General features: G+C 35.7%; 5 protein-coding genes across 6 annotated transcripts; 1 reads left to right on the top strand and 4 right to left on the bottom strand.

The window, feature by feature from the left end:
* Window positions 1-844: 844 nt before the first annotated feature.
* snx5 (sorting nexin 5) lies at window positions 845-7,012 on the bottom strand. The gene is made up of 13 exons (XM_052571958.1): window positions 6,844-7,012; window positions 6,118-6,222; window positions 5,854-5,964; window positions 5,538-5,659; window positions 5,285-5,408; window positions 4,587-4,682; window positions 4,369-4,474; window positions 4,188-4,263; window positions 3,697-3,736; window positions 3,530-3,616; window positions 3,148-3,307; window positions 2,772-2,857; window positions 845-2,242 (listed from the first exon to the last, which is right to left on the bottom strand). The coding sequence occupies exons 1-13, from the start codon at window positions 6,877-6,879 to the stop codon at window positions 2,192-2,194; spliced, it is 1,200 nt and encodes a 399-aa protein (XP_052427918.1). The 5' UTR covers window positions 6,880-7,012; the 3' UTR covers window positions 845-2,191.
* Window positions 7,013-8,539: 1,527 nt separating this feature from the next.
* Window positions 8,540-10,416, top strand: mgme1 (mitochondrial genome maintenance exonuclease 1). The gene is made up of 5 exons (XM_052571963.1): window positions 8,540-8,674; window positions 8,751-8,866; window positions 9,046-9,268; window positions 9,390-9,522; window positions 10,079-10,416. The coding sequence occupies exons 2-5, from the start codon at window positions 8,776-8,778 to the stop codon at window positions 10,208-10,210; spliced, it is 579 nt and encodes a 192-aa protein (XP_052427923.1). The 5' UTR covers window positions 8,540-8,674; window positions 8,751-8,775; the 3' UTR covers window positions 10,211-10,416.
* Window positions 9,596-12,593, bottom strand: si:dkey-76k16.6 (uncharacterized protein LOC566817 homolog). 2 transcript variants are annotated; one of them, XM_052571960.1, is made up of 5 exons: window positions 12,338-12,593; window positions 12,011-12,127; window positions 11,808-11,916; window positions 11,582-11,708; window positions 9,596-10,776 (listed from the first exon to the last, which is right to left on the bottom strand). In XM_052571960.1, the coding sequence occupies exons 1-5, from the start codon at window positions 12,551-12,553 to the stop codon at window positions 10,380-10,382; spliced, it is 966 nt and encodes a 321-aa protein (XP_052427920.1). In that variant the 5' UTR covers window positions 12,554-12,593; the 3' UTR covers window positions 9,596-10,379. The 2 variants fall into 2 exon arrangements, with proteins under 2 accessions (XP_052427920.1, XP_052427921.1); XM_052571961.1 differs by having other exon boundaries at window positions 12,246-12,343.
* A 597-nt stretch (window positions 12,594-13,190) lies between these two features.
* si:dkey-76k16.5 (uncharacterized protein LOC566887 homolog) lies at window positions 13,191-15,094 on the bottom strand. The gene is made up of 5 exons (XM_052571962.1): window positions 14,720-15,094; window positions 14,502-14,609; window positions 14,291-14,411; window positions 14,073-14,202; window positions 13,191-13,950 (listed from the first exon to the last, which is right to left on the bottom strand). Exons 1-5 carry the CDS (start codon window positions 14,792-14,794, stop codon window positions 13,551-13,553), a joined length of 834 nt encoding a protein of 277 aa, XP_052427922.1. The 5' UTR covers window positions 14,795-15,094; the 3' UTR covers window positions 13,191-13,550.
* Window positions 15,095-15,616: 522 nt separating this feature from the next.
* On the bottom strand, window positions 15,617-17,059 carry cst3 (cystatin C (amyloid angiopathy and cerebral hemorrhage)). The gene is made up of 3 exons (XM_052571964.1): window positions 16,731-17,059; window positions 16,033-16,143; window positions 15,617-15,930 (listed from the first exon to the last, which is right to left on the bottom strand). Exons 1-3 carry the CDS (start codon window positions 16,929-16,931, stop codon window positions 15,850-15,852), a joined length of 393 nt encoding a protein of 130 aa, XP_052427924.1. The 5' UTR covers window positions 16,932-17,059; the 3' UTR covers window positions 15,617-15,849.
* Between the last annotated feature and the right edge of the window lie 1,795 nt (window positions 17,060-18,854).

Raw genomic sequence — 18,854 nt, 5'->3', positions numbered from 1 at the left:
TGCTGCTGAAATAAATTTAAAGGTTTTGAAATTGGGATGCATTTTGTTTCTCAGTGAGCATTTAGTACACAAATTTGAATCTGTAAAGCTGCAATTTGGTAAGAAATTATTAGTTATTATTCATCTTAAGTAAAAGTGTCATTTAGAAGCTTATTTGCTCATCTGTGGTAGTCATATATGATACCTCGTCTGTGTGACACATTTTGACAAATGTGCTATTAAGCTTCTTATCTTATCTTAAGAATATGTGCCATATAGTACCAAAAGAGGTTCCCCTATGATAAAAAACCAAAGAACCACTGTTGAGCATAATTTTTGATGAAGCAATAAAGTACTATATGGCACCTCTTATGGTTCTACATAGCACCATTTAACAAAGGTGCTATATTGCACCTATAAAAATAGGTGCTAAATAGTACTAAAAGTCGTTCCCCTACAATTATGAACCAAAGAACCGCTTTTAGTGCTATAAAGCACAATTCCTTTTTTTTTTCCGCGTGTACAGCCAAAATGTGTACAGCAACTCCAGTTAAAAATTAAAGGGAGGAGGAAGACACTGGGGGTAAAAAAAAAAAAAAAAAAAAAAAAAAAACTAAAACAGCAATCAGTGTGCAAAAGCCACTGGTAAAGAGCTATTGCTTCTTTTTACCTGCAAGATTGGGTCTTAATATGATGTCTGATATTTAGCATTTCTTAGAGCATGCAATCAAAGTGTGACACGTCATTGAAATTCATAAGCACTGCTACCCTCTGGTGGAAAAAGAACATATTCAAACCATTAATAACTGATATGTCTTATCACTTATCAAAAACAGGTTAAAAAAGACAGAAAAAAGCCACAAAATGGGAAAGCAGAGCATATTTATTTTCATTATTGCAAGCTTTCATAAAAATGCTGATAGTCCATGTGAAAACTTTCCTTTACACAATCATTTGTAAAAATTGTCTTCTCTGAGACATGACTGTAATAATGCTTTTACAAAATATAATCTCCATAATCAGTAAAGTTACATATTTTTGTGTTTACATCAAACCAAACACATATTTTGGTCCAATTCAAATGTAGGAAGTCTTAAACTGTTAGTAACAACATCAAGAGGAAACATTTAATCAAGTATAAAAATACATTTGGTTAAGGAATGCCGATTTATATTTAATAGTGAAAGGATGTGTAGCCCAACTTAAACTAAATGAACTAAAACTTAAATGGGTGGCATTTTTTACAATAGAATCTGACTTCAGTCTTCAGAAAAGGATTAGTTTTGGAAAAACATGCAGTTCACTCGAGGGAAAGCGTTTCCTGGTTACACATATGGAAGCACCAACTTATACATAGCTGTGTAACCTTGACCATTAAACACTCTGGATTCCAAAACTACTAATAGTAACTGAAAACTGAGACTTGTGGGATTCACCCACACACCAAATGGAGACATAAGAGTCAGTGTACAGTTTAAAACAAAAATAGGCAGATACAAAACGAAAAGTGCTGTTTTTGACCCTGCCAAAGGGTAATTGGAAAGTATTTGATCGTAAATTAATGTCAACATTTCCTTGGTGCTTACATTTTCTACATATCGACTGAAGAGAAAAATGTTATAAGAAGTTATAAGCTGAAGTATTCAAGGTCACGTAACACGTTATACCGCTCTGTTTGTCGTCATATGTCAATTCACGTGATAGTTCATGATTAGTATGCATCAGCTTTCCAGTGTGACAGCCAAAAGCAGATCAATCACATTTAAAGGTACGAAATTGCAGTCACAATCAACAATTATGCATTTAATCTTCGGTCACTGTGGTTATATCACTGTGTGTTATATCAGCCTGCATAATCCTAACTAAAACATCTAATCTGGCAAAACTTGGAATACTGTATATATAAAGGATGCTAATACACACATTGTGTTATTGATAATTCAAAAAAATGGGAGAGCTTTTGGGTGATGTCATGTTCACTGCCCTCAGTTTGGTGGCAAGATACTGGCAGTAAAGAGAATGGGAGAAGAACAACAACGAGATAGTGTAAACATGGTAGAGACATTATTGGTAGTGGCTCTTTTGCACGGTTTGGTGAGGTTACTGAACCACATTTAAGTTTTTGAAGTAGGTGCATTCAGGTTCCCCTCTAATGGGTTAGTAACAATACAAGGACCTCAAGATGATCCAGTGACCGACCTCATCGTGTGGGTCAGTTGCTATTGAGGATCTCAATGGTTCCCTGCAGAAGGGACATGCTGTTCTGTAGTGAGTGTAAAGAAGAGAGAGCACAACAGAGAGAACAGAGGGAAGAAAGTCAACGTGTTGGGCCAAAACACATTAAACACACTTAAAATCACGCCTATTAACCTAGAAAAATTTACACTACTGTTCAAAAGTTTTGGGTCAGCAAATAAAAAAAATGACATTCATTTTTTTTTTAATGTTATGTCTACCAAGGCTGCTTTTAGTTGATTTACGGATACATTTTATTTGGCCTTCATTCATAAAGTCTAGTGAAATATTATTAGAATATAAATTTTTTTATATATTTTAAAAGCAGTTTATTTATTCCTGTGATGGCATGGCAAAGCTGAATTTCAGCAGCCATTAGTCCAGCCTTCAATGTCGCATTGCGCATACACTTATGTGCAGCCCTATCAATTTGTTTAGATTTTATTTTTTGTAATTTTACAGGTAATTTTGACAGGACAGTAATAATGACAGGAAGTAAACTGGGATAAAACAGAGAGGGTCCACAAACTGGGATTCAACACGAGACACCTCCTCACCTTGGCATGTTTTATTTCCAGCTCAGTCATCTCGATCAAGTTCTTACGGAAGGCTACTACACGCCTCGCTTTGAAGCTGGTGAGCTCTACAAACAGAAGAAATCAATATTAGTAAGTAAGGAAAGGGTCACCCAAAACTGATCATTAAACCACTATGATGATTTTTTTCAAAATGTGTTTGCAATTGACCGTATTACCAGGCACAATGGTAATAGTTCACAGACGGCTCCTTACAGGATTTAAACCTACTTCTTCTGGCTACCAGCCCAGAGCTATAATCACCATCTTAACTCGTCATATACCATCTCAGATCATCAGAGTAATTCATCAAGGTTATTAGTCAGTTAAATAAAATTAAGTTTTGAATGTACAACACCTTTCTTGCCAGACTCTGAGAGCTTGTCAAACTTCTGCAGAGACTTCTTCTGGTTTTCCTCAGCCTGTGCAATGTCCTTTCCCTTCAGACGAGCCTTGTCAAGAGCTTTATTGGAGTTCTCGTAATCTGCAAGTGCCCGTGCACGTCTATACAACAGATCCTTATGGAAGGAAGGGAATGCGTTATTGCTCAGAATATAATCAGGATAAATCTTTAGTGTCTTTAGTGAATAATGATGCAGGGTGGTCAGCCAAATGCGGGTACTTTTCAAACCGGCAGGCAAAGCAAAGCATAATGTTTCATTGACCGGTAAAAATCCAGGCAATGTATGTAACCAATGTAGTGTTACACAACTGAAATAACATAAATAGGAAGGTGTCACCTTGGCAGCCTGGATGTCCCTTGTGTAGTATCTCAACAATTCTGTCAGCTTGAGCTCCTGATCCGATGCCACCCTGTCCTCCAATTTCTGCAAAGCACACACACTTATGGTCCTATTAAAGTAAATACAAATTAGGCTGGCAAGTTAGATCCTAAACAGATACTCACTCTAAGCTTTTCAAACACTTCAGCAGATTTTTCTAAGTGCCTGGAAGGAGAAAAAATATTTAGTTAAACTGTTGTTTAAAATTAATGTTGTTGTTTGAAATTTTTCTGACTAGCATGTTTAATTGTGTTGAATATATATATATATATATATATATATATATATATATATATATATATATATATATATATATATATATATATATATATATATATATATATATATATATTGAGAAAAGCTATACACTGCATCGTTAGTGTTAAAAGAATTGCCAAACATACAACAAGTCAGAAACATATTAATCACTGTAATAATGATTAGATCCTCAACTCTTTAGTATCTGCTTATTTAAATCCAACTGGCAACTTTTTTAGGCGAGACAGTGAATATAACAGTACTGACTGTTAACAACAGTTACTAACTACACCAAGGAGCTTGTTTCACTTGCCTATCATTTTTCTGTAAGCAATATGAAATCGAACATATTTCTTACTTTTTAAAGGCAGTGTTGTTGTCTGCAGCAGTGTGGTTCAGAGCCCCAGAAATGTGGTTATAATCATCAGCAACATCTTAGAAAAGAAAGACAATCTTTCTGTGAATAAGAATGCCTCTTAGCATAAATAAAACTCAAAATACATGTAGCCAGCTGATTTATTTGGATGAAATGGTCTCACTTTTGTGTGAACGCGTCATTTTCTCAGCCTTAGCGGTGGCATCTTTGATTTTACTGGAATAATCCAACAGAAAAGTCTTCTCCTGTTCAAAAAACTCATCAACCTCCTGCAAAAAGAAAGTTGAATAAACTGACATATCATGACATGAGACAGAACACTGCTGCCTTGTGTCAATATCAATAAAAACACACCCACAGAGAGTTGAATGGCACACTAACCTTGACCCCTGAGATGAGGACCTCATCAGCACTCTTTACCATGTTCTTAAAGAACCCTCCAAACATTTCCTTGGCATTTTTCCTCCTCACGCTGAGCTAAACAACAAATGAGAAGAGGATTACAGAGTCAAGTACAATATGAACCAATCAGAAGGCAGAACCATAGTGCGCACTCTTTATCTCCACTGGCTGGGATCAAAGGAGGTCACATGTCTTTGTTATCAGTATAACTGACACTTATCAGTGCAATACAAGACTTATGGGTTTTGGCTTAGTTTAAAGAAACTTTCTATATCTATATCTATCTATCTATATATATATATATATATATATATATATATATATATATATATATATCTATATATATATATATATCTATATATATCTATATATATATATATATCTATATATATATATATATATATATATATATACACATTTTACATCAGCAAAAACAGTTGTCCAGTCAGAGTTAGTTTTTGCACTGAACTAAGCAGGAAGTGGCACTCAGAGTAGTATCCTCTCATCTCCTTCCCCTATATCTTCTGCACTCATCCTCCACTCTCTCTCCATTTGTCTATAAACTGCCAACATTGCAGCTTTGCAGGAAATGAGTACTGCCAACAGTCCCTCTCACCGTCTCTCTGTTTCCTGGTCTGGGAAGAATAGGACTGGCAAAGACAAAACGGAAGACTCACATCCTGGTCGTATTCCAGGAATATCTGGAAGTTTCTGTCCTTTCTGAAGATGGGGTGGGAGGAGAGTCTCTGAAGAAAGACTTCATGAACCTGCACGGTCTTCTTAAAAACAGCAAGATATTCCCTGAAAGGATACAATGTTTTAAATATATTATTTTAAATGTCAGTAATGCCACAACGATGTAAAAAACAAAAACAAATATATATATATATATATATATATATATATATATATATATATAATTAAACTCACGCCTCAAGTTCCTGCTTCATTTTGGCATATTCCTCCTTTGTCATGCTGGACTCCCCCTCTCCCAATTTATGCATCTTCTCCCGGGGACCCTCAAAGTCAGGTTTTGGTGGGGCAGGAGGAATCTAAGGAATATGGTAAATGCAAGACATTTCGCTATCCCAACAGTCTACAAAACAGACTGATGGTCACTAGAGAAACGTTGTGGTTTTCATGTTTGCCAACAGAATGCTTGCTGCTGCTGATGAGCTTTCATAAATCTAGACAATATGAATATGGGTTTTAACCATAGACTGTATAAAAACAGGGTTTAACTTACAATGAGGCCAGCATATTCCTCGGTCTCCACGATTGTGTCATGAAGCCAGATGAAATCTTCATGCTGTCGTGGCACAGAAAATGCCGGCTTCTGAAAGGAACTAATTGTGGTCTGAGAGGAAGTGAAGAACAAATCGACACCATGAGTCAAAGACATACTGTCCTCCAGTAACACAGATCATGGTAAGTTACACTATGAAATACATGAATATGTGCATGTAACTTTACTCATTTGAATGATTATAAATATGATCTGTTGTCTCACCTTGACATGGATGGTAAATTTGACTTTGTCACGTTCACAGAGGGCATCAGGGATATCAATTATGAGAGATGCATCATTGTTCAAGTCGACTGATACAGAGCGCACCTAACATAAAACATGATTTGTTGAAAACTTGTGACAAATCAAGAAGAGAGCTTCAAACAAAGACTGAAAACTAAAGTTATCTCATGTACACAGAGGCTGTCTTTTGAACAGTCTGCTAAAAATGCTAAAATATCTTATTCTGCTGTATATGCTTATCAAATCACGAGCTCTGTTCAAAATCCAAGTTAGCAAAGAAAATGTATTCAGTCATATATCCCACAAACCGTAACAGTAAGTTTAGCTTTCTGTAACAGTAAGAGTTCAGAAAAAGAAACATTTCTGCAGAAAAAAAGGGAAAGCAAGTACAATACAACTACAAAACAAATAAAACTACCGTATTGGCAAATATCACTAAAGTATAATTACACTTGCAACTAGTTAAAACAAAATAGATAGATAGATAGATAGATAGATAGATAGATAGATAGATAGATCTGATACGACGACTATTTAAAACTGTTTTGTAGTTTTTATTGAGGAACAGCTAGTAAAGAGTTAATGTTATGAGTGAGTGTGACAACCGTACGATTACTCACTTCAAGTGCAAACCGAGCTGGGCGGTTAGTATGACATCAATTAATATGCTTTATCTTTACAATAGAGAGATGTGACAACACTTACCTTCTCCTTATCACTGTCCTCTGAGATAGATGTCATGTTCAGAGTATCTTTCGCTTATTGTGTCGTCTCTGGGTTGTACATTAAACTGTACTTTTAACTTTCCAAGAGCTCGCTGTTATTCACACTCTACTTTCGCCTGTCACTGTTCACATCCGGCTCAAATATTTTTCTGGCAGCACGTCAAAATAAAAGTCTTTAAAACTTGAATTGGTTGAATTTTGAAAGAATACAGTGAAAAGAGAAGAAAGTTCTCATTACATACCTAGTTTGCAAATCTGTGAAAGTATTTAAGGAGTACATTAACAAAATCTTAAGACGTTTGAGAAGCAGTTGTGGGAGTTTTGACCACCAGGTGGTAGTAACGTGTTGAGAACCTTCGAGTGATTTCAATACAATTCTTTTATTTGGAAATTGAATCCTATATAACTATTTTATACATGCCTTGTTCGTTGGCTGTCAGTAAAAATCTATGAAATTTTTAAAGCCTATATCAAAAAGTTGCATTGTGGGAAATTATGTTTTATGACAACGCGTTTAACGAACTTTCGAAGCAGTTCGAACTACAATTCCCATAATTCAGGTTCACGCTACATTTGAAACACCGGTATGCAACGACTGCAGGTCGCAAATCCGCTTTGCAAATCTTTTTATTTTTGTTTATTTATTTAAATGTATCTGTCCGTTTTCCAAAGCATGCGCAAATAGCTGCAACAGTTACTACAGAAACAGGATAAGACCATCACGTATGGCGATTACAATGCAAGTAATGAAGCTGGTGCATACCTGTCAAGTATCCCGTTTTGGCCGGGAAAGTCACGTATTTTACCCTTCTTTCCCGCCGTCCTCCCGTATTAGTATTTTCCCGTAAATCTCCCGTATTTTTTTTTTTTTTTATTTTAACCTGCGTTATTAATAAAATAATAATAATAAAAACATTCCCAATCTGAGCTCTGTCACTAGTCTCGCGATAACTGCCACCTGTAAGTAGCCTGTCGCGAGGGGTGTGTGAGGTCAGGTGACATGAGTTATAACGCGGGAAAAACAACAACAACAAAAGAAAAAACCGAGACGGATGATGGATGCTACGATAGAGAGTGAAGGCACACCTGCCAAAGAACCAAAACCCATGTGTAAATACCAGGATAAATGGGACAGCGAATTTACTTTTTTAAAGAATGCAAAGTCTGCAACAAATTTGTACAACAACTCACTAAAAGAGTAAAAGAAAAGTTATGTGAAATAAAAAGAAAAACTGTAAAAGAAAAGCAATATGAAATGAAAAGAATGTGTGGAATGAAAATAAAATGTAAATGTAAAGACAAGCAATGTTAAATTAACAGAAAATATGCAAATAAGCCTTTAAATAAATGCTCTTCATATATACCCTTTTGTGTTTTCATTTGGGCTATAACACCTGCCTTAAAATGTAAGGGATACTGGAGCTTTGTTGGGGTGGTGGGACTGCTTGCGGTGGGCGCCGGAAAATTTCCCTTATTTTCAAATTCAAAACTTGACAGGTATGAGCTGGTGATACAATGCAAGTGTGTGAGATCAGTAGGCTTCCCCTCTGGTAATTTCTTGCTTGTGGACAACTTTTCAACCAGCTGTCAATGGCGAGCACGCAAAAAGGTCAGTCAGTACAGCACAGTGGACACAGAACGGTATTCATCTCTGGTGCGAAAGGTCTTGTCGTCAAAAACCAGCTCCCAGACTCCTGAAAACATCGAGGATGAGGACTGTCAGCTGTATGGACCTGTAATAAGATCCAGACCGCCTTCACAACAGCCCAAAGTACCTAAAAACCTGCATCCACTGTTAAATGAGGCCAAAGGTCAGTCGGAGTATGTGCCAGGAGATTTGGCTCGTATAACATTAAAGAGAGACTCTAATAAGACATCTACACCCAGTGTGACCAGAATCCTTCAGAAGACCATGCCGCCTGACCAAGCCTTTTACCTGGAAAGATGGAAGAGAAGGATGATTGCTCAACTCGGAGAGGAAGGGTTTCGAGAATACAGCTTAAGTATATATATATATATATATATATTATATATATATATATATATATATTATAATATTTATTTATTTATTTATTAAAGACGTTCTGATTAATCTGTGTTATGTCATATTATAATATATATATTATAATATTTATTTATTTATTTATTAAAGACGTTCTGATTAATCTGTGTTATGTTCAAGATATTTTCAGACAAGGAAAGCTGTTCCATGCTGCCATTGAAGACACTTTAACCCAGGAAACCTCATCTAAGGAGGACCACGAGTGTCCAGCAGAGGTGTCCGGATATATAGAGAGTGTATCTAATGTGTTGAATGACATAACAGGAGTGAGAGCTATTGAGAGTGCTGTGCATCATTCTGCATTACAGTACCTTGGCATTGTTGATTGTGTTGCCCAATACAGGTGAGATCAATTTTGTTAATTTATAATCACTAATATGCACTTTTTAATGTATAGCCTATGAATGTATACACACACACACACAAACATTATGGTTATTTAAATTGTATCTTCTTTCATACAGAGGTTCACTGTGTGTCATTGACTGGAAGACCTCAGAGAAGCCTAAGCCCTTCCTTCGACAAACTTACGACAATCCATTACAAGTAGCTGCGTACATTGGAGCTTTGAACTGTGACCACAACTACAACTACCAGGTAAACAACACTGTTACACATTTTATACCTGGTATTAAGATCTGAAGTCTATACAAAAACTATTGTACAAATGTTTAGAGTCAGTAAGAGAAATTAATACTTTTATTCAGAAACTATGCATTAAATTGATCAAAATACATTTCAAAAATATATTACAATATTGTTTTTTGAAATTGTAAGACTTTATGATACCTTTACTGTATTTTTAAATCTTACCGACCTAAATTTTTTTGATGGTTATGTGTATAGCCATGATATGGCTGGGCCATTCATAAGCGGTCACGTGTTAATATCTGGTTGATACATTTTTGTCTGACCATTTGTGTATGAATCTTCTGTGATGGATTATAATACTAGGCATTACAAATGAATTGTTGAAGTTTTCTTTTCTTCTCTACCTGCCAATTAAACCAGTCATTCTATATTATGATTATTATTGGCTGCTTGACAAATTGCTTTTGTTCCTCTTTTGTATGTTGCTTTGGATAAAAACAACTGTTAAATGCATACATGTATTCTTCATTGAAGTCTTCCATCTCATGTCATTTATGTACAGGTAGAAAATGGCTTAATTGTTGTGGCCTACAAAGATGGATCTCCCGCACATACTCACTTCCTGAACTCAGAGCACATTATGCCTTTCTGGGAGAAATGGCTGCTTCGACTAGAAGAATATGTAGAAAAATAAGACTCCTTTGACTATTATAACAAATCTAGCATGAGGCTACACAATGTTTAGCTCGACTGTAAATGTTTTATATTTGATAAGTGAAAAAAAAAAAAGATTGTACATAACTTTATATGGCATCTCAGGCAGAAGCTAAACAACTGTGATTGGCTGCTCTGATGGGACCCAATTAAAAACCATTAAAGACAAACCAGGCTGCCCGGTAATCTGGGTCTTTCATGAAACCCAGGCTTGTGAAGAGGCTGTAGGATAAATGGTTCTCTTCCTCTATAAAACAGTACACTGGATAACCTTGAGAGTGCAGTCTCTTTGACATAATGGTGACTAGTGCTTTTGCATAGCCTTTTCCTCTGTGTTCTGGAAGTGTGTAGAGCATTCCCATTGCACAGGAAGCATAAGTTAAAATCCATGCTACCGGTTGATTATCTGAGTCCAGGACACAACAAGAGGGGAAGTTTAAAATCATATTCTTAATCATTAGTTTGCTGTCTTCACAGCCAAACTTCCAGCTACGGTTGACTAGCTCAAGATGAGACTCATTCAGAGAAGACAGCTTCAGTGATGAACTGTGGGGGAAAGAAAAAATCAAAACAATAAAATAAACATAACTTTTTTTTTTTAGATGAAATTAATGTACTGCATTATCTTAAAATATTTAGTATTTTGAGACCATTTAATAGCATTAGATGATATTCAACTAAATAATTATGCACAATTTATTTCTTCATGATACAAATAGTAAAAAAAAAAAAAAACTATTAATCTCTGGCTGCTTAAGAGTATTTTCAGATGCAATTTTATTAGGTTTTGCATTATCAAAGACTACTCTGTGGCTTTTTTTTGTAGACTGTACCCCCCAAAAAAATTTATTTTTAAAACCATTTACCATTATGTAGTTATGTCCACTATTGTTTTTTCAGACAATAAGCGGAGCAAAAAATGTAAATGTAATACATAAAAAGACCACCACAATAATGATGACAACTGAACAGCCAGTTACATGCTTCATTTCCAGTGCTTGTAATCAGTGACATATCGTCCCCTTGGAATTATAAGGTTCTATCTGACATTTTTGTCAAAATTGAGTTATTCACATATTCTTACTCGGTGACAATTTATTTACATTATGTGATGTTTTATTTTAAGTTGTGTACATTTTGGGATTTTTTATTGAAAAAACAAAAAGGTTCTATCTACAGAAGTCTATGGAACACAAAAATTTTAAAGCTCAATATCTCAAAACTACACAGATAGAACCTTATAATTCCAAGGGGACGATATTACTGCAATGTAGCTTGGCTTAAAAACTATGACCTGTCATAAAATGGTGTCTGAAGCGTGACGTTAATGATTACAGTTCATATACTTCACCTATCAGCGTGTAAGAGATTTGATGGATCTCGAAGAACCAACATGTAGCACACAGCTTCTTTCTTCATAGGTACACCTCTGTTTATTGCCATGACTTCCATCATCTTCACATGATGAAGCTCAGCGGCTTAAGACAGTTTAAAAAGGAACAGGTGTTTGAGACCTTAAAGATTTTCAGAGATTCATACTAATGTAAATAAAACGAACAAAAGGGAGATGCAAGTACCCAAGCAAATAAACATCTTCCAATCAATGACATCTGAATGTGCCAGCAGCTCTCTGAGGCAGTCATCGCTTTTTGAAAACACAGTCAAGTCTTTGAAAAGGTCTCCCTTCTAAAATTAAATCAACGAATGGATTGTTAAATCTCTCATTAATCATTGTAAAACATTCAACCAAGCGTTTACGTTTTCGCAATGTTCTTGTTACCTCACGGTATTCTGGTTTAATAAGTAAAACTCTGAACTCTGGCCACTGGTCAACAAGCACACTAACAGGGTCAGCTCTCTGTCCAGTCCTGTTGAGCTGGAAGATACATCCATATACCTTTAAATATTCAGGACAGAAAAAAAGAAAGACCATATATTACATGTTTGCAAAAGCCTACAGAACGTTAAAGCGCCACAAATAATGACTTAACGTTACTGCTATCAGTGACAGTTACTTTGCGTGTAGATCGTTCCATGAATTTTAACGGAAACAAACATGACCATTGTAAATGGAGCTACTTTATTAGCCCAATAAACGCTTTCAAACCTGCAGCGACTGTGGAAAGTAGTTTTTAAGATCTACTTCCAGGGTCTTCAGATCCTCGGTAGTCAGCTGACGCATTGCGTGGTGTCTCGCTTGCAGAGTGTCGCGTGGCGTTAGCGTGTTAAATGTATCTCTTGCGGTGCGGTGCTTTTTAAAGGCAGACCCAGTACGTAGAAAGGTAGGCAGGGTTTTAAAGTTAAAGTTGAAGTCCTCATGCATTCATTCTGTACGTCTGAATGAAACTATTTTACCGTCTTTGAATGAAACGCCACAGAAGAATCGTTTCCGGGACCTTTATCATATTACCTTTATTATTGTACAAATATTTATTTAAAATATGTGTACGATTAAAACACATGTAATTGAGAGACACGAGAAAAGCTTCTCTCTCTCTCTCTTTTTTTTTTTTTTTTTTTGCACGTCAAAGTAAATATGCAGATAAAAGTTCCGTCAAAAATGCAGAAGCCTCAAAGTGCCATTCGAAATTTTCTTCTAAAATTAGCATATGTTTATGATCAGTTATTTCACTTTAATGGCAATTACTGAACTGCAAGCATGATGATAGTGTCTTGAGATTTATTTAACAAGAGTGCAATATTGTTATGGCTGTCATGTAAACACTCCTGAGAAGTAATATAATGTTTAGTTAAAATAAAACTCAGGATAGGATATTGCATGAATACATTTGTGTGAAGTTGTTCCCCAATTACTCCGCTTACAGACTGGTGGTTTGACCTCCATTTATACAACATTTTAGGTGAAAGTTGTACTATTAAATTAAAATGTATTCATTTAAAAATGTTTCAGTGGTATGAAATACAACTTTTAGTTTACAAAAAAAATCACGTAGTTAAAGTCGGTGTGAAACATTAATTGCAATCATCTTTATTCTCTATTGTGATATATACCAGAGTGAAACTTCTTATCAAACAAGAAAAAATATTTCCTATGAGGAATCAGTTGAGGGCTAATTGTCAAGCCCTCATGCTGGTGCACACGCGATCAGAGAAGAGGAATAGAACGTTAATGCTTTTGATCAAAGATTACGAGGGAACATAAATTACAAAAAGAAAATCCTTCCATTAAACATTCTACATTGTTGAAAAAAAAATCTGAATTGTCATTTGATTTCATGATGATGTCAAAGAAGTATACATATATATATATATATATATAAAACATGAGTATATTGAGAGTGAATACAAGTGTATTCAAGCTAACACATAAATTCATACCAGACAGCCCTATAAGAGGGGTCCTCTGTAAAACCCATGCTTTTAAAAAGTTTGTAGGAAAGCGGATTGCTTTCTTCAATGAAACAGTACACAGGATAGCCCTGAGAATGGAGCCTCTTTGCCATTGTGGTCACCAGGGCTTTGGCATAGCCCTTCCCACGATGCTCTGGCTGAGTGTACAACATCCCCATGGCACAATAATCATATAACAGCACCCAGGACACAGGCTGATTGTTCTCATCTGTAATGCAGCATGTGGGGAAATGTCTAATGAGATTCAGGATATTCCTGTAACCTTTGTCATCCCCACCAAATTTCCAAGTCTTATTAACCACATTGGCATGTGATTCACTGAGGACAGACAATCTAGGCTCTAGGTCACTGAGGAAGGAAGCAAAGATATAAGGCAAAGTTTAAGCATTTATTAAAATGTGCATTAAATGTATCATATTGTACAAAGACAATTGATATTTATCACTTATTCAAAAAGCTTACCATCTTACCTGGTAATCAGCTCAGGTAAATGATTGGGCTCAGTTAATGTCATAAGGTGCACCAAGGATAACCTTTTAATACTGATACCCCGAGAAGCAGCAGTTTCCTTAAGAATTGGTAAATGACGTAGATCACATCCTAGTAATGAAAAAAATATATATAATTTATTCAAGTAACCATAATTCATACTAATAATATAATATTTTAGGGGGAAAAGAAGTCCTACCTCCTATTAGGAAGTATGTGCTCCAGTCAATTGCATCTTCCATAGCAAGCATTCTTCTCAAGACTTCTTCATCGGTGCTGTATAGAGTCACCTTCTTCATAAAGTCCTTTGCTCGATTATTCTAAAGATTTTATACATTAGTGACATTGACATACATGTTGTTTACTTGGACAGAGTTTTTGAATAGTTAACAAAGATCGACATTTCTCACATTTGGATCTGGTCGAACAATGATGGTGGTAAAAGCTGGCCACGTATCCACCAATACCTCTAAAGTGTGTGGTTTCCCTCTGTTCATAGCGTAAACGAATCCATAAACCTAAAAAAGTATCAGGTATTGGATTCAGTGCGACTATAAAAGTATGTGCTAAAGTCATAACAAGCGCTACAAGATTCCTTCGACGTGAAACAGACGCAAACTTAACTTACCTTTATGGATTTAGGCAGATGTGCATATAAAGCAGTCTCCGCTATTTTTAACTCATCTGAATGTAAAATTTTCATGTTTCAAAGTGAAATCGGTCTGGAAAATATGCAGAGTGAATGTATTTTGCCAGAAAGAGGTCAAATACGTCTTTTCCAGACCAGATTTAGAAGACGGAAGCTTCGTGAAATACGTAGTGTGACCAGACGTCCAGTTTTCCCGTTACATTCCCGGTTTGGACGTCCTGTTCCCCACTCGAGATGTCTTCAGAAATGTCCCCGTTTTATAATTCCAAAACACCCTGCAAATACACTGCAAAAACCCCGACCGACAGTCTGCTGGTTAAGCGAGGAATCATGCAGCGTTTATTTTCACCAATAGAGGGCGCTACAAGCTTGATGACGTCTTCTTAAACGGGACACAATGCGTAGAAAAATAATATACATAATATATACATAAAATACAATATAAAATAAATCTTAAAAAAATATATTATCCTATATATTTTTTCATCCATAGATTACAGCTGTTATACCAACAGCAGAGGTGTCAATCAAAATATGATGGCAAAATATATAGTTTCAACTCTACCATCATGATTGTATTAATACAGCAACTTTGCAGAGGTTTATTTTATGCACACATGGAAAGTGTGATTGCAACACTGTTAAATTTTTTTAAAATCTGAAAGTAAACACACAAATATATCCTTTCTGGTAGCTCTTATTAAACTGTTATTATATCAAAGTTTACTATTGGATTACAGGTTTTTTTCTGTTTATGTCAATACATCAAATAATATGCAGGCCTACACTACAGTGTTCTCAATCCTAGAATTTGTAACGACTAGTCACTATGACTTCCATAATAAATGGACCAAATAAACACAGCACACAGACATATTGTGTTCAACCATGTTTTATTAGTAAAGGATGAACTAAACATGCGTTTTACCATTTAGGAATTGCTACACATTGAAGCAGAAGTGTCTTTTATCGTGATCTGTTGTTGCCAGGGTTTCAGGACACATAAAATTTAGATTTAGAAGACTTAAGATTCATCGTAATTACTAATAACAAGTCCATTGTATTGCTGCATGAATGTTAAAAGCCTCAAACTGCATTAGTAACAAGCTCTAGGCCAGACAGGTGTTCTCAAGGACTTTAATGAAGTTTCTCCATGGCTGGCTCCAGACCTTTATTTTGCACTCGGTGGCCTTGAAGGAAAAGATTAAAAAGGGTCAATCTCTTTTAATATGGAAATCAAGAAATGTAAACAGATAACCACCATTATGTAAATTATACCCAGTGTGTCTTACCCGTGCAAAACTTGGATCCTCATGAACAGCACACAGTGTCTCAGCTCCACCCTTTCTGCAGCTGGTTCTGCCCATTTTCACAGTGAAGATGTATTTCATGCCAGAGACAACCTGTAGTGTCAACCAGAAACATGTTCAGACATAGTTGGGCCATGCCTGATGTATGTGTCACACATAAAACCTACATCAACGGATGCTCAAAAGGAGGATCTTTCAGAAGTACTTTTTACCTTACACATTATTATGTGAGCAAAGAGGGCATTTTATTTGAGCAGTAATAAGTTATTTATGTTATATTACTTTGGTAATTTAAAAACAAAAAACAAAAAAAACTTTTTGTTGGTGAACAAAATGTGGAAAAAAAAATCCTTACATTGCATATAAATAGTTTTCATGTTGAAGCAAACAGTTCTGTTGTTCTCTTTGTAGAATTGGGAATAATTTCATGGTTTTAAGATTTTTTTTTTAAATCCTTTTTAATCTTTATCAGTTTCTCAAGTAACTACTCATCAGATACAGAATAGATAGCCAACTAACTACAACACAGACTAATTCGAATTAGTTTTACTGCCAGGAATACGCATAACGGCCCCGTCACGTGACCACATTCTAGGCAGAACTTCATGACTAGACGCGTGATTCAGTGACGTTCCCAGTTTAAACGATGACAGACAGAATGTAAATGTGTAAATACTTACTTGTCTTTGGACCTTGATGACCTCGGAAACTTGACGCACAAACGCATCGTTGCTTTGTCTGTTGTACTGGGCCACGGCGAACTGTAACGCACTCTTAACCCCTTCATCGTTCATGTCTGCGTCCATTGGGGCTCCAGTCAACCCAGCGCTCGCCACGGCCAAAATCACGGCCAAAAACGGCACAATCATCTTAAAATACATGCTCGAACCGGATTAAATGACTCGCCCTGTCCTGATTCTTACTTGTTATGTCGACAAACTGTAACCACCAAATCTCTTCACCAAGATTATATAAACAAACAGCTCTGCGTTTAGGGGCGGGGCGTCGTGCCTCCACCAATTGCAGTTTCAGGGAGAGGCTATGGGTTTGGAAAAATGCATTGTTTTTTATTTTTATTTAATTACAGCGCTTGTAAGGCGAACACTGTATTGGAATATTCTTTTTAGTCTTCCTCTTTACACACTGAAATGAACGGACATCGTTTTGCGGATAATTTCAGCCTTATGCTATGCTATGGATTATAAAGAATGTTATGGAGAGGATTGAAATGTTGTTAAAGGGGTCATATGATTTATAAAAAATCTGGGTGTTATATTAGACAGCAACTTGTCTTTTGAAAACCATATTTCCCATGTTACAAACAACATTCTTCCATCTTAGAAACATTGACAAACTATGAAACGTGTCCTGGTGCAAAAAAAGCTAGTTCATTCATTCATGACCTCTAGACAGGACTATTGTAATGCACTGCTAGGTGGTTCTCCTGCATCAATAAACAAGCTACAGGTAGTCAAAAATTCAACAGCTAGAATTATTACCAGGTCAAGAATATATCATATTAGCCCAATTTTACAGTCTCTGCACTGGCTACCTATTAAGTTCCATATCAGTTACAAACTAATTAACTAGCCTTTTACCACGGTACAACCCATCTCACTCACTCATCAAGATTAAAAACACATCTCTTTCGTCAAGCATTCGAATAATGCATCTCATAATTTGTGACGGCAGTTGTATCTGATTAAATGCACATTATTATTCTTTAGCTTGGGTTAAACTAATTAATTTTTCTTGGTTGGAACAGCAGCTATGCTAATTATGTCTCTTTTTGTTTCTTTTTTTTTTTTTTTTTGCCATGGGACTTTATTGATGGGATTTAAATTTTTCCTTTTTTTTTTGGAGTGTTACAAGTGCATAAAGAAATTCTGTAAAGTTGCAAAGACTAAAGTCTCAAATGCTAAGATATATTCTTTATCAAAGTTAAGACTCGCCCCCCTAAAATGGCTCGTTCAAACACCCCCCAACATGTCTACATAACTGTGTGGAAATATTTGCGTAATGCAGCCCAAATGTTTTTTTTTTTTTTCTGTTGACCCCATTTGTATAAGCAGCTTGGATAAGACATATAGGTCTTAATGGCTTATGGTTTTATAAATCAGTCTTTGCTATTGTGATCTCAACAAAAGCGGAAGCAAAGTAGCACACAACGAATGCATGTTGTTGTTCCTATCAAACAAAATCTAAAACACCTCTTTGAAAAAAAAAATTATGATTTAAATTCCTAACACTTTATTTCTAGTTTTAGTCCTCCCATTATATTAAGCAAAATCAAGGTGGTGCTGATTTTGCCTTTTGAGAGAAAGCTCAGATAATGGTTTTATTCACTGCAACTCATACAGAAATTGCTTATTCATACAGAATCAGGACTTTGTAAGATATTTTAACTCACTGAGTAAACAGGGTTTAACCTCATGCAAAGTCACAGTGATGATTACTGTAAATCAGTGGCCTGGGATATTTTTAAGGACTTCCAAATGTCCTGTACTTACAGTTTCTCTAGATTGTACTATGTTAGAATTCAAAAAAATATATGTATGCCTATTGTGGCACTGCTAATGTTTTTATTCCTTATTTATAAGTAAAATTTGTTACATTTTTTTGTCTCCGCTCTTAATGATCGGTATGTTTAATCAACCCAATGTGTGAAGCAGCCCAATGATTGATTCTCACCACTAAACTAATCACTGTTATTTGCAGAAAGTAAAAAAACAGGGAGTGACCCTTCAGTTTCCTTCCTTGGATTTTCTGTGATTATTTTACAACAAGTAGTCTTGAAACCAGGC

This window comes from Carassius gibelio, chromosome B13, assembly GCF_023724105.1.
Source record: "Carassius gibelio isolate Cgi1373 ecotype wild population from Czech Republic chromosome B13, carGib1.2-hapl.c, whole genome shotgun sequence".
Lineage (NCBI taxonomy): Eukaryota > Metazoa > Chordata > Actinopteri > Cypriniformes > Cyprinidae > Carassius > Carassius gibelio.
This window is presented reverse-complemented; position numbering and strand designations above follow the sequence as displayed.